The 15,845-nt window shown below is 36.8% G+C and overlaps 1 protein-coding gene and 1 non-coding gene across 2 annotated transcripts; both read right to left on the bottom strand.

Annotated features, from left to right (window-relative positions):
- Positions 1-3,494: 3,494 nt before the first annotated feature.
- LOC106452822 (cyclin-A2-3-like) lies at positions 3,495-6,792 on the bottom strand. Its single transcript, NM_001315875.1, is given in 11 exon segments — positions 3,495-3,889; positions 3,967-4,101; positions 4,200-4,349; positions 4,427-4,537; positions 4,612-4,687; positions 4,769-4,902; positions 4,977-5,069; positions 5,156-5,292; positions 5,383-5,590; positions 5,677-5,959; positions 6,686-6,792. Coding segments are annotated over 10 exon segments (1,305 nt in total). The 5' UTR covers positions 5,884-5,959; positions 6,686-6,792; the 3' UTR covers positions 3,495-3,835.
- Positions 6,793-14,892: 8,100 nt separating this feature from the next.
- LOC125588016 lies at positions 14,893-14,999 on the bottom strand. The gene has a single exon (XR_007324412.1). It is a non-coding gene; the product is annotated as a small nucleolar RNA R71 (small nucleolar RNA).
- Positions 15,000-15,845: the final 846 nt, after the last annotated feature.

The raw sequence follows: 15,845 nt of genomic DNA, 5'->3' as shown, positions 1-15,845 counted from the left end.
AATTCCGAGGAAATTCCGACGAACTAGCCTTTTCCGTCGGAATTCCGTCGGAATTTCCTCGGTCTGTCGGCAGGATTTAAACTATAAATACAAGCACTCCTCTTCCTCTTCATTCACTCCATATCTTCATCCTCCCTCTTACTCTATTTACACACGAATTTGATTCATAAAAAATATGTCTTCTTCAAATTATTTTCGTTCTTGGATCGATCGACCTCATTTGGATCCGAACACGAGATTGATTACGGAAGAATACCAACGAGTTATAACCGAATTCATGGGGTTAGTTCACCGACAACCGGAAGAAAAAACAGGTATGTTAAGATGTCCTTGCTCTAATTGTAAAAATAGAAAGGTTATTAAAGAGTGAGATGTTTGGACTCATCTATATTTGAGTGGGTTTACACGAAGTTACAAAATTTGGTATCATCATGGGGAAACTGATTATGAACATGGTAGTACTAGCGAACCCCAGCCAGCGGTTAGATTAGAAGAACCAATTAGAACAGATGTAGATTATGGTGTAGGTACTGAGCAGATGGTAAATGATCATTTTAGAGGGGAAGATTTACCCAATGCAGAAGCTAGGAGATTTTATGATATGTTGGATGCTGGAAAGCAACCATTGTACGAAGGTTGCAGAGATGGTCATTCAGCTTTATCATCTACTACAAGATTGATGGGCATTAAAACAGATTATAATTTGGCTGAAGACTGTGTGGATGCGATTGCTGATTTTGTAAAAGGTATTCTACCCGAGGATAATGTAGCTCCTGGTTCATACTACGAGGTTCAGAAACACGTAGCTGATCTTGGTTTATCATATCAGGTAATAGATGTATGCAGCGACAACTGCATGATTTATTGGAGGGCGGATGAACAGCGGGTTACATGCAAATTTTGTGGAAAGCCTCGTTATAAAGATACGAGTGGAAGAGTTCCAGTGCCATATAAAAGGATGTGGTATTTACCTTTGACGGAAAGGTTGCAGAGGTTTTATCTGTCTGAACGCACAGCGCAACCAATGAGATGGCATGCGGAGCACTCAACAGATGGTGAGATCAGACATCCTTCAGATGCAAAAGCGTGGAAACATTTCCAATCAAAGTATCCCGACTTTGCGTATGAGAGAAGAAATGTCTACCTTGGATTATGTACTGATGGTTTCAGTCCGTTTGGCAAGAGTGGAAGACAGTATTCTCTATGGCCCGTCATTCTTACACCATACAACCTACCCCCAAACTTGTGCTTGCGACGAGAGTTTTTGTTTCTCTCGATTCTCGTTCCCGGACCAGAGCATCCTAAGAGATCACTTGATGTGTTTCTTCAGCCACTAATATATGAGTTGCAACAACTATGGGCTCAAGGTGCTGAAACATACGATGTTTCGTGTAAAGAAAACTTTCAAATGCGGGCAGTACTAATGTGGACAATAAGTGATTTTCCAGCATATGGTATGTTGTCTGGATGGACAACGCATGGAAGGCTATCATGTCCATATTGTCAAGATAACACTGATGCTTTCCAACTAAAACACGGAAGGAAAACGTGTTGGTTTGACTGTCACAGGAGATTCCTACCACCTGATCATCCATATCGTAGGAGTAGGAATTTGTTTACGAAGAACAAGAGGGTGTTTGACAGTCCACCTCCGGAAATTTGTGGGAAAGATTTGAAGATACAACTAAGAGATTTTGGTGCAGAAAGGACGCCAGACGTCGGTGGACATGAGCGTTTTCCGGTAGATGCTGTTGGAGAACTACATAACTGGCACAAAAAAAAGTATTTTCTGGGATCTGCCATACTGGGAGGATCATCTGCTAAGGCATAATTTAGATGTCATGCATATTGAGAAGAACTTTTTTGACAATCTCATGAACACGATCCTTAATGTTCAAAGTAAAACAAAGGATAATTTGAAGTCATAGTTTTAGTCAATTCACCAACATATTTGAAGCGTTGACTTCACTTAATCATTTAAACTCTGATCTTAATCACGAGGTGATTAATAGTAAAATACCAACATTATTCCATACAAAGATGAACCCTTTATAAGGTTATGTAAACAAGAATTGGCAACAAAACAGTGCGGTGGGGTTTATCTGTAGAATATTTTTTTTTTTTGTCATCAACAAACAAACTCATATAGACTCTGCGAACCAAACCGGTAACTCCGTATCCATGTGAACGACGAAAGACGATTGTTTTCTGGCACATCGTGCTAGACTATCCGCCTTTTGATTTTCCGTCCGGGGTACATGAATGATCGTTGAGCTAGTAAAACGTGTCTTTAGTAGCTTTATGTCGTGTAGGTAACTCTTAAACGCCGGTCATTCCTCTGGTTCCGAAACCATCTTCACCAATTGAGAACAATCCGTAGCAAAAGTAACATGAAACTGATGTAAATTCCTCATACATTCCATTGCCCATATCAAAGCTTCCATCTCTGCATGAAGAGGTGAAAAACATTTCCATCTCTGCATGAAGAGGTGAAAAACATGCCCTAGTATTCGTTGCACCCATCAATCCCTGAAAGCCCTCGAGTATCCTATACCATCCTTGACCTGAATAAGGTTCTTTATCTTTCCAAGAACCATCTATAAAACACCAACGACCAACCCTCGGCTGCCGATTCAAAACCTCATTCTGTGGTTGAACCTGCTTAGTCTTAATCACCTGGGCCTCAGCCCAAAGTGTTGATTCAGTTTCTGCAAGCGTAAGTGTATCTCTTGGGTCAATATCCAAATTACTAAAGACATTATTATTCATTCATTTCCAAATATATCATAGTATCCACGCAAAATGATGATCTTCCATCTTCGGGAGTACCCTCCAGAAAAGATGATCCATATTTGTAAATAGTGAACTTGTGGGAAAGTAGGCTGGGTTAGACGGTATCTTTGACAAAGTCCAAACTTGACGTGCAGGAGGACACTCAAAAAACACATGGTTTATTGATTCCTCCTCAGCTCCACATCTAATACAACAAATATCTCCCTTCATTCCTCTTGCTTGCAGATTCTTCTTAACAGCTATACATCCGAATACCATTTGCCATAATAAATGCTTAAGCTTCGGAGGACATCTCACCTCCCAACAGAAAGCTTTTAGAGTATCCACTGTGAGACCATAAAAAATGATGGTTTTGCCTTGTCTGGATAGATCCGTTCTAGCTGATATTCCTTTGAGTAAGACTCAATTGGTGGATAGGAATTGATGGCATTTCACAATCTGTAGAATATTGTTTATGGTTTCAATATGACATAAAAAGTAACGTAAAACCTCTATAAATTAATAATGTTGAGACTACACCAAAACTATAAATTTTTTTATTAATTTATAGAGATATTAATTTATCGATATACTAATTGAACCAAAAACTCAATTTGAGACTATAAAATTATATTATTTTATAGAAATTTTTATTGTATATTAATTTATATAGTATTAATTTAAAAAGGTTATGCAAGAAGTAGTAATAAAATGATGTAAATAATTAAACTACCTCATCGGAAAATACATAAATAGTAAGTATGAAATTCCCGAAACTGTTTTTACATTGCGCCTCAAGATGGGAGAAAATGTACATTCTCGATACAACTAAAATAACCTCTTGCTACCGATTAGATTAAACCAGGTCTGGTGTTTGGAAGAACCAAACCTCCAGATCAAACTAAACCAAGCTAAACCGAATTCTGATCAGGTATTAGATGAGTGGGACTGTGGGAGCCTGTTTTATGAACAAAAAGAGTAACAGATGAATAAAGACGAACCGGACCATCAATGTCACAGAGATCTATTATCGGTTAGGAGTTGAACCGTTCGGTTTAGCCCTTCAGAATAGCGTGTCAAGTAGTTTAGGAGACATGAGAACCGCCACAGATTTGAACTGCAAATCCAAAAAAGGTCTTATGAGGATCGAGAACACCGAATTCAAACCGGGTTTAGTATGTGGTATAAATGTACCTTCTCTTGCCTATACTTCATGCGTATAGCGCTCAAAGGGCAACCTTTGGTGTTAAGCTGCAGATCTTGTAAGGCATAAACAGATGCTTTCAGATCTGACGCTTTGTACGCTGTGTAGTGCTCAAGTGTTGGATTCTGCAGAGGAGGGAGAAACAAAAAGAAGTTAAGGATCCAAGATTAGTGGAACTAAACTGTGTCTGGATATAGAGAAAGAGAGAAGCAACATTACAGACCCATGGGTGGTTTGATTGGTCCAATGTCCACTTGGCAAGAAAAACCGCTGAAGCAGCGATGACAGAAGGAAGAAACTTCAAGAAGTGATAGTCTATCAACGTCAACTCCGTTAGATAGCTGGCTAGACATTCGAGTTCACGGCGAGGGATCTGCAGAGGTGGATCAAAACACTCAATCTTTCTGTAGTGAGAACAGATAGATGAGTGAATTGCAAAAATGCCATTACCAGGTAAGAGGCTTGAGCTGCTCTGAGAAATCTCCTTAGGAACGTTTTTGGAGTGGGAGTGTATATCTGAAAGCTAAAATGCGCAAGTACTTGGTTCTCCATCTCCAGGACCTGCACATCACAACGTTAGTACATTGCACAATTTCATTCTTTTTGAGGTGTTAAGAGAGCAGTCTCGGTGGTACCTGATCTCTTGTGTAGGTGTTATCCGTGATGAAGCAGAACTCTTCAATGCGTGGCGCATTGATTTCCTCATACTTCCTGTAAAGTTTGAAGAAAATAAAAAGGTTAATTTGCATCTAAGAAGAGATTTACAGTATAAATTGGAGAGGAGGAACCTACGAGGCAATAAGCATGCAAGTGATGCCGAGGAGTTGAAGTCTCTGTCTTTCCAGGTAGTTTCCATGGAGGAACCAGTCGATGAGATACACTGTTTGGTAAAGAGTGTCAGGCACAAGTGTGTATTCCTCAGAGACCTATGAGTGAGATGAGACTTTTGTCAGAATCTGCAAAGAAACTGCAAAACTTAGCATCAGAACTAAACACTAACCTCCACAAGCCAATCAACAAGAATCCCCCGCATGGACTGTGTGACGTCCTTCTGTATCCTCTCCATAAAGTTAGGAACCGGTCTGCGTTTAAGCTGCAAGGAGATAGGTGACACATAAGCACAAAAAAATCAGAATTTGAAGTTTCTTTAGAGACTATATCATCAAGCCTAGGGATTACCTCTGAGACACGCAAATTGTAGTAGATTTCAGGGGCGTAGAGGCAGCACAATAAAGGATCCTTGTCATCAGAATCAATGTCTGTGAATTTTGGGAGATCCAGTGCTGTTGAACTACCAATAACACCACTTTTCTCAACTGTAACCATTTGCAAAAAACAAAAAAAGTTTATTAATCATTCAACAAGGGGAGCTAAAATCACATGAAGATTTGTGTTTCTTGGATCACCTATAGAAGCTGATGATCTCCCAAGAGGTCTAGGAGGCAATTTGTGTTTCTCGATACAGTTATCAGCTGTGTCATTTGTGTTTCCTGCTGTCACTGATACAACTTCAGCTTTTGCCTCGGTCCCGGACTGAAGATCTGTGACTTCTGAAGTAACACAAGATGCACTCGCCAACCCCTGACTCTTCTTTACCTGCTTGATGTCTCTAGCCTGAAATGGCAAACACACATGTTCAGGAGATGCATGTTTCAAAAGATCTTTCACAAACATTATTAACATGATGCAGTTTTAACAACCTCAAGTTTAGCTGCACTGAAGCTAGCATTTGAGATATCCCCAAGAACAGCTCGCTTCTTCTTCTTATTGGGTGGCGCAGTGACGTTAACATCCTCCGAGGCTGGTCTTTTTGTGTTTGCTCTCTGTTGATTCTCTGTAGTTGAAGCGCGCAAAGCAGACGCAAAGGCACGAGTGAGAGGACGAGAGACAACATTTTCCTTCCCCATGTTTAAAATCCCACTAGAAGAAGACACAGAGCCTTGAAAGTCTTGCTGTTTCAGGACTGCGTCATCTTCCTCCGATCTGTGAAAATAGAACACAGAATAAGATCACACTATACAGGGGAGATAGCTCATCTGCAACAATGCACATACATATACAATCACCATGTGATTCTTATGGAGGTTATTTTCTTTTGGAAACTTTCCAATGGAATTGGTCCGTTGAAACAAGAATATCACAGAGAGATACATTTTTCAAGTTGAAAGCTTAAAACTTTATTAAACTCCAGTAAGATCCAGTGGTAGTAGAATCAAAAGTTATTTGATTTCCTTACCCAACAATGCAAACAGTAATGTAGAGATAATACAAAGTTTATAGCTAAATCTACGGAAAATATCTCACCCAATTTGGAAAAAACATATATTAGGAAAAACCAATCTTGGTGAATCTAAATGCTGTTTCTTTCTTTGTTGGGTTTTAATAAAATATCATCCATAAGAAGATGCAGTCACACTTTCTCTTGACAAAGCAGACACATTTTTAACGGGAAAACGAACAGATCGTGAGAAACCTTTGCAAACCCATGAGTTCAGACCTCAGACATCTACAAAAATCATATTGAAAGAACTCAAATTCTCTTCTTTTTTTTGTGTCTTCACGTGTTAATTAAGAAACCCACAAGACAAAAGTCGTCGGAAAAGCAACGGCTCAAACACAAACACAATGCAGGTACGCGGATGAACAAGCATGAGCACAAAGTCCAAATCTTTATATGAAAAAGTAAGTGAAAAGGATCGAGATTTGGACCTGCGAAGCTCCAGAAAGAAAACCCTTCAGGAAAAGAAAGGAGCTTGGAGGGTGGGGGCAGATCGAGATGGTGAATCCGCTCCGCCCTTGGGGAAAGAGAGTGTCTTTGGTTAGTGAACGAGACGTAGCAGCACTACTGGTGTGGGTTTAAACGATAAAGAAGTCACATTTTTAGAAATTATTTTAAAAAAAAAATTTAAAACTTTACTGACGACATTAAAACAATGTTTTATGTATTTGACCTGTTGACCCTAATTAGTGGTTAATTAATTGTAATTTAGTGGGGGATTTAAACATAGATTTGGTTTGATCTCTCCGTGAGATGTGGGTAATTAAAAGTTTCTATTTAGTAGTACTTGTCTATACTAACTATGATTATAATGCCCACATTAATCATCTTCACACGTACAGTGGGCATATGTGCCATTAATTCACCGTTTGCTAATTAATGAGAAGCATCCGAGCTAGAAGAATCCCTCCCCTAGCCATTAATTAATACAGCTTTTTGTTTTTACTTTTTCTTTTCCTTTTCACCTTTGAAGTAAAACTCTTAATTAGGAAAATTTAATTTAATATGAGTCCAAATGAGAAGGCCCCAACAAGGAGAAAACTTGATTGCGATTGGTAAATGTTAAATGCTTGCAGAGAGATGTTGTTTCCACCAGGCCATCCTTGATCGTCTTCTTCCCCTTTATAATTTTCTTGATGTTGCTTGTCAATCAATACTTTGTTGCTGGTGATGTGTAATAGGAGTTTAAATTAAATAAAGTAAGGAAAAACTGTAGGAAGAAAACAGTTGCAATTAAAAATTTGTTGATAAATTGTTTAAAATTATATTAATATGAAATGTTTGCTGTCATCGATTACCGATTCAAACTATAGACATATTGACCTATGTATAACTCTCAACTTATTAAAATAAAAATATGTATTTTGAAATATTGAATGAAACAAAAATGTAAGTGTATGATGAGTCAACGATATTTTTTCGATACCTCCTTTTATCGAATGATGAGACAATGATAATTTATTTTGAAATTGGTTACAACATGTGACTATAAGATAAGCAGAGAGCCTTGCGAGTTTTGAATTCGAAACTTGGTTAGTTACTTGTCGATCAAAAAAAGTCTCACAGTATTATTTTATTTGACTTACTCTTAAAGTTTCATAATGGCTTTAAGAAAAATCTCGTGAGAGAGAGATATGGACGTAACCAGAAGTCATGACCCTACTAATAATGTATACCCACAAACCAAAAAGTTAGTTCTAAATGTTCAAAACACTCAACCAACACTCAAGACAAGAAAACAAAAAGTAAAAGACAGATACTTCAATTTATTTATCATACAAATTTTACTGGATGGTGGTGGTGGTCCATCTTTGTTTTTTGAACTCCAACTTTCCCTCCCTTCATTTCACCTACCACAGTTACCACAAACTAAGATGCGTATTTCTTAGCCAATGAAATGTTATATTCAAATGCATTCTTTTGCATATTGGATACATATGTTTGGTGGTCCAGATCTATTATGATTTAAAAATCTTTTGGTATCACGTGAGTATGATAGTAATCAAACGTATGCGACTTGAAAAAAATTAAACGAAAAAAACAAAGATATTTAAAACTGAATAATTTTTGGTTTATCCGTTTAAGTTATCTTCTTAGATAGATGGTCCCTTTCTTTATTTTTGGTGGACGTTTAGAAAAAATATTGAAATTAGGGCTAGCCATATTTGAATGATAAATTAGATGAGTAGCATTGATTTTGACATAATTTAATGTCCGACTTTTTAAACACATTTCATCCGATTTCCAGTTGCAAGTGAGAAAGTATGTGATGTCGTTCTTTTTGTACCGTGTTTATAATCACATATCAAACATCCACGTCACATGTTCATTAACCACATATATACACCGAATGTTCTATTCCATATCGCTAAAATAGTATAAAATTATAAATTCACTCATAACCCTAAGACCATCTCCAATGTATTTCTCTATTTTTTCCTCTATAATAGAGGAACTCTATAATAGAGGTGAGTTTCTCTCCAATGTATTCCTCTATTTTTTCCTCTAAAAAAGAATATTCTTGAAAGATTCTTTTTTTATTTTACATTTTACACCTCTAACTTGTAAATGTTGAAAATTAACCCATTCATTATACTTTTTGAAATTTTTTCATAATATTGCAAAAATATTTAAATTAAACATTTTATTACAAAAATACATTAGACAAAAAAAAATAAAACAAAGTACCATTATCTAACAATCATTATTACTAAATTTTTCCCATAAATGATCAATTAATGCATTACGAAATGAGAAATGAGCTTCTTTATCTTTGATTTTTCTGAATCGACTTAGAAACTCTTGGAATCGGTTATCTTCATTATCTGGTATTTGGACTTCCGGAGGTGGAACTTCTCTTCCAATTCCAATCGGTGCATCGAGATCACGCTCATCCTCAATAATCATATTATGTAAAATTATACATGTAGTCATTATATCATGTAGTACTTTTTTTTCCAAAAACGTACCGGTCCTTTCACAATCGCAAAACGTGATTGTAAAACTCCGAATGCACGTTCTACATCTTTTCTACATGCTTCTTGTTGTGCTGCAAAATATTTTTTCTTTGGACCTACTGGCTCATGAATAGTTTGCACTATGGTTGACCATTTCAGATATATACCATCGGCCAAGTAATAACCGATATTAATATGTTGTATTGATTAATATTTAAATAAAAAGTCTTTGACTTTTAAATAAAATAATAATTTTTTATTTTATTTTAATTATAATTGACTTTTAAATAAATACTATTTTTTTATTTTAATTATAACTATAGTTATAAAAATTAATAATTAGTACGTAACCAAAAAGGTGTGATTTTATATGTAAGAATTGTATTTCTTCATACATAAGTATTTTAGTTACAATCATAAAATATTAGAGGACTATTTTGTAAATAAAAAAGTTTGCCTCTATTATAGAGAAATGCTATTTTTTCCCCTAAATATAGAGGAAAAAATAGCAATCTCTATTTTAGGAAAAAAAATAGGGGTGGATTAGAGCTGATTTTACTCTATTATAGCATTTAGAGGCAAATATAGGGAAGAGTTGGAGATGCTCTAATAACTAAACATTATCCCAACCCCTATATACTGAACCCTAAATCTCAATCACTATGCAACACCTAAGTACTAAACATTACCCGAACCTCAACATCTAAAAAAAATAATATACTGTAATATATATATGCACATAGTGTTCTATTCCATGTCACTGAAATAGTATAGGAGGATGCAACAACACCCACGATCCTTAAATACTAAACACTACCCCTAATTCATAAATATGAAACTGTAAAACCCTAATTACTAAACTCTAATTATTAAACTGTAAATCCAAATATAAATTATAAACCCAAGTATAAATGCTAAACTCAAATAGAATGCAACAAAATACATAGCATAATACATATTAGTGAAATTATGAAACATATATGATTTCATGGAATAAGTTAATGTTTACCCCAACCATACCCCTCACCCAATAAATACTAAATCCAAAATCCTAATTAATAAACCATAAACTCAAATATAAACCCTAAAATCAAATAGAATGGAGCAAAATACATAGCATAGTACACATATATTGGTGAAATTATGAAACATATATGATTGCATAGAATAAGTTAATGTTGACCCTAACCATACCCCTCACCTACTAAATACTAAAACCAAAACCCTAATCACTAAACCCTAAACTCCAAATATAAACCAACTCTAATCACTAAACCCTTACCCAAATATAAATCCTAACCCAAATATAACCTTAAACCCAAATAGAATGAAACAAAAATATGACGTAGTATATACTGGTGAAGTTATGATGTCTATAATTGCATGGAAGAAGTTAATGCTAACCCCAACAATATCCATTCACCTTCTAAATACTAAACTCTAAACTATAATCACTAAACCCTATCCTAAATATAAAATCTAAACCCAAATATCAAAATATAAAAAGTACATTATATTATGTAATATTGAACTATATTATGTAATATTAAACTATACAATATAGATCATAGTGAGATTTTTACATGTTCAAAACCATGTAACAAGAACTTTAAAAAATTAAAAACTATATTTCTAAACAAAATAAAGCATTTTTTATTAATCAAATGGAATGGAACATAATAAAATAGCATAGTAGCAGAATATATACAGTTCATCTTCTCCGATCAATTTTTGTGCATACACCACACGAGTCTTTGAAACTCTATTATCCACTACAACCCTTTACCATCAACATAGACAATACAATTTCATCAATAATCTCACAAATCCGAGAAGGAAAAGAGGCTCGGATTGCTCATTCTCCACTTCAACTGTAACACGTCGTCTCGCAAGCGTTTTCTAATATGTAAAGACAATTAAGCCATGATTTACTTTTACACATAATAATTATTAATTTTAAATTTTTTTCTCTGTAGGTTACGCTGGTTGCAAGAAGGGACAATACTATATTACTATATCTATACTAATAAATGAGAGTTTTCTCTCTTCTTAAGCCTCCACCTCAGCACATACCATGGGGCTTTTGTTGACACGTGGCGTTCTCTCTTTAATCACGAACGTAATATTCTTGACGATACGAATCCCATCTTCTCTGAGTTCTGTATCATAACCTCATGTCTTCCCTGTAATTCAGTCGATGGAGTAATTCATAGTAGTCATAGTGTGCAATCAGTTCAACCCACTTTCTCCTCTACAATTAAGTTTTTCTCACCTCCGTTACAAACCTAAGAAACTATATATGTCGTCGAGGTTTTTCACAGCAAAGTTTAATCGGATCACAATCTACAAAAACCCTTTAAACAGAGCTTCCACAGATGGCAATTAACCAGCTCCATTCCAATTTGAAGGCAGGACGTTGCAAGAAGATAGTTGTGACATGCCTTCTTCAATTTTGGGAGACCACTACTGTGAAGAAAGCATGTGAGCTTATGGGTCTGGATCTGTTTTTTGACGACGAGAAGGTGACTATCTTTTCCTTTCTTCCTGTAGTTAGATTTACATCTTCGATACAACTTTCTAAAATAAGGCGACAAAAGGCCTAATATTTTCAACCGACATTGATCCAAGGGTCTATTGGGGTTCATAGACTTTACATTTTCAAAAAATTGCTAAAGGAAGGAGCAATCTATGAGCTTTTTTTATTCGATGTAACCAGAAGCACCATCCACTTTAAACTCACCGACTCACCCATACGCTTCAACAACCAGATTAGCTGACGGATACGGCTGTTAATATCCCCACAAAAAGGTTGAGATTTCATAAATATGAATAGTTTATGACGTCGGCTAATACGATGGTCGATTTTCTGGGTATGTTTGTCCACGCATGTTTTCCCAAATCTCTAACAATGTTTGCTTTACGCATCCATATTCACCGTTTGTTATCATGTTCTCTGCAGATGTTTTGGTGATATTTGTTGCATCAAGACCACATACAACATTGAAACTCAGGCCACCCAATGTGTTATGGTTACAATCCGTCTTGACAGGTACGTAAGCCGATGTCTTTTGTTATAAAGTGAATAATTCATGCTCTTTGGGTTAGCTTTTGTCGTCGCCCTCATGCTAAACCTCAACCTACTTGCAGGAGGACAACCGAAACTGTTAGTTTGTTTGATATGGTTGCACATCAGCTTCATCAAAGTTAAGATATTGGGTGTGGAGCCTAAACTAACTATTCCTACAAACATAAACCCAAAATTTGCAGGAGCTGAGTATTGCAGGTTGGCTTTTCCTGAATGCTACTTCTGAAACATACTTCTATATTGACAATGAATGCCTCACCGGCCAGAGTTTTCGAGCAGTGTGAGAGATTCCATACTAACTGTTGTTTATGAAATTTGATACACGCTGTTCTCCAAAAAAGGTTAAAATTTTTTTAGTAGTTTATCTGGATCTGAAGATGGTTGCAGCCAGGGGCGGATCTACTTGAATAGAGGGTGGGGCACTTGCCCCATACTGATATCTTGTATAATTACATGATTTTAACCATTATTTTGTGTATATTTTGATCATATAGATTAAGAATTAGGCATCTTTAGAGTCCATATTGCATTCATTGTCCTTATTAGGTGTTGTAGTGTGCCATGGAGTGATTTGAGATGTTTAGGAGCATTGTGATCCAAAAAGGGATGAACGATGAGCATGGATGGAGGCCTTAAAGAAATCTTATGCTACTAAGATTTTGTGGAAACACAAAAAATTGAGTTAGCTTTCTAGTGGAAGTGGTTTCAAGTCATTTGGAGATGTAATGAATGAGTTATGATTAATTTACTAGAGGCATATCCATCATGGTCGAGCATCGCAGAGTGACCTTCCAGAGCGACACCATAAGGTAACCCAGAGCGACCTCCCGGAGCTAAACCACGAAGTCACTCACCTTTTGATCACTTTGGAGGTGAAAAAATAGACCTGGAACGACCTCTCAGAGCGACCACCTGAGGTAGCTCCCAACCTAGAGCTACCTCCCAGAGCTACACCACGAAGTCACTATGTGCGTCATTTACTCAGTCGAAACTTATGATTTTTCAGGGACCTTTTGTTCATTTGTCTTGACTTTTTACACTTTCTAAACCTAAGTTTAAGTACCTTTTGTAAGCCAAGGAGGCAGAGAATCTTTGATCTTTGAGAAAACCACCAAAAACCTCTTGGAAAAGTTCATCTTTTTGATTCATTTGATCATATGTTCTCATGTTGATTTCTAATCTATTAACTGTATTTCTCTACATGATTAATCTGAAATCCAATATGGGTTTAAGAGGAATCAGGAAGAGTAGTGAGTAATCCACTCTTGAATTCATGGGTTAGGGAGATTAAGGGTGATTAGGCTAGATCTAGGATGTTATAGTGTATATCCTTCTTATTCCTTGCTAGTAGAGTATTCATAATGCATCTTCTGAGTTGGCCTCTCAACAGTTGATCTCTAGGAATTTCCCACCCACAAGGTGTTTGATGAAATGCCTGAGACAACTCTCCTAAGCTTTTAACATACTTTACCAAAGACATTTGTTGTTAAAGGTGTTAAGATAGCCAATAGACTTGTTAGTAATGATTGCTTTCATATTATTCAACCAAAGACATTTGATGTTTGAAATATGTTAGTAAATGAACATTAATCTGGACATAGAGTTTGTTTAAAATTGTGTCTAAGCTTAAGGTTGATATTTTGATTGATCATTTGTCATCCTTAGTTTGAAACTTGATCACCCAAGGTCTAATTCCTATACCCATGAGTTATCTTCTATCCTAACCAAAGAAAGTCACTTCTTTTATTGTTTTATTGTTTTGTTATTGTTTTGTTATTAGTAGTAGTTTAAAACCATCCAAATTATCGGTTGCACTTAGATTAAGTACGTACTTGCATTATCGGTGCTTTAAAATTCCTTAGAATTGGTTTGACAATCTTTTATACTACATCATTTGTCTTAGGAGCCTTGAAAACTCCTAACATCAAATTGGCGCCGTTGCCAAATTCTTAGTTGATTTCAACATTGAGATTTAGTCACTTGCTTGAGACTAAGTCATTTTTATTTTCTTTTGTTACTGATTCTCCTTCTTCACCTCCCTTTAACTTTCAGGTGTATGAACTTGAGGAGCAGGGGTCCATCAAACCTAGTTCCAAGAGTTGCAGACATCAGAGCTTTAGAGAGAGAGTGTGCTAGAGCGAGAAGAGAAGAAGAGCAACAAGCTCACTTGCAGAGATTGGATATTGATATGGCAGATCAACCGCAAGGGCCAGAACGCCCACAGCGAGCAGCTCGACCCATTGGCACTTATGACCGCCCCAACATTCATGGTCATAGACTGGAAATCCGAGCACCGGCTGTGGTAGCTAACAACTTTGAGATCAAATAAGGACTCCTCAACGTGATCGAGAACAACAAGTATCATGGCTTGGCTTTAGAGGACCCATTTGATCACTTGGACAGGTTCGACAGCTACTGTGGGTTGTCAAAAACCAATGGTGTGTCAGAGGACGCCTTAAAGCTCAAGTTATTCCCTTTCTCTTTGGGGAATAAGGCACGTCAGTGGGAGAAGTCTCTACCCATCGACTCTATCACCACCTGGGATGACTGCAAGAAAGCATTTTTGGAGAAGTTCTTCTCTACTTCAAGAACTGCTAAGCTGAGAAATGAGATTTCCAGCTTTCAACAGAAGAACTTGGAAGGATTCAGTGAAGCCTGGGAGAGATTCAAGGGCTACCAAGCTCAATGCCCACACCATGGTTTCTCTAAGGAAAGCTTGCTGAGCACATTTTACAGGGGTGTTCTTCCTAAATACAGAGCCATATTAGATACAGCTAGCAATGAGTTCTTCTTGGGAAGAACTGAGAAAGATGCAGAGGAGCTGGTTGACAACATGGTAAAGAGTGACGCAGTCTACAGTGGAGACCACGACAGAGGCAGTAGAACAGATGACAAGCAAACGAAGAAGAAGTTAAAGGCTCTACAGGATAAGATAGACATACTCATTGTTGATAAATCCACCCAAGAGTAGCTGAACTTTGTTGTTAACCCAAACCAAGAGACACCACTTGTTGTCAATGAGGTTGAGGGTTTGGAAGGTCAAGAAGAGATGTGTTTCATCAACAACAATGGCAGTTGGTACAAGAAAGAGCCCAACTTTCAGTACAATAACTACCAACAGAAATCCTATCCTAACAACCAACAAAGTGGTTATCAGCCTAGGAACAACCAGCAAGGCAACTATCAGCCTCAGCAAAACCCTCCTCCTGGTTTCTCCAACAAAGGGAACCAGTCTTCTCAACAACAAGCTAATCCTTCTACCTCTACTCCTCAGGAAAGCAACACTGATGTTCTACTAAATCAGATCTTGGAGTCTCAGACTAGAAGTGAGAAGTAGGTTAGATATGAGTTGAAGAACCTTCACTCCAAGATTTATGGAAGTTACAATGAGCTCAACAACAAGTTCAGGGCTTTGGAAAACCAGTTTGCTTCCATGACCACTCACCAGAATCGCCAACAAGGGTCTCTACCTGGAAAATCTAAGCAAAATCCCTAGGATTATTGCAATGTTGTCTTCTCTACTACTTCTTCAGGGATTGAATTGAGTAA

Source organism: Brassica napus, chromosome C5 (genome assembly GCF_020379485.1).
Source record: "Brassica napus cultivar Da-Ae chromosome C5, Da-Ae, whole genome shotgun sequence".
In the NCBI taxonomy this organism is placed as follows: Eukaryota; Viridiplantae; Streptophyta; class Magnoliopsida; order Brassicales; family Brassicaceae; genus Brassica; species Brassica napus.
This window is presented reverse-complemented; position numbering and strand designations above follow the sequence as displayed.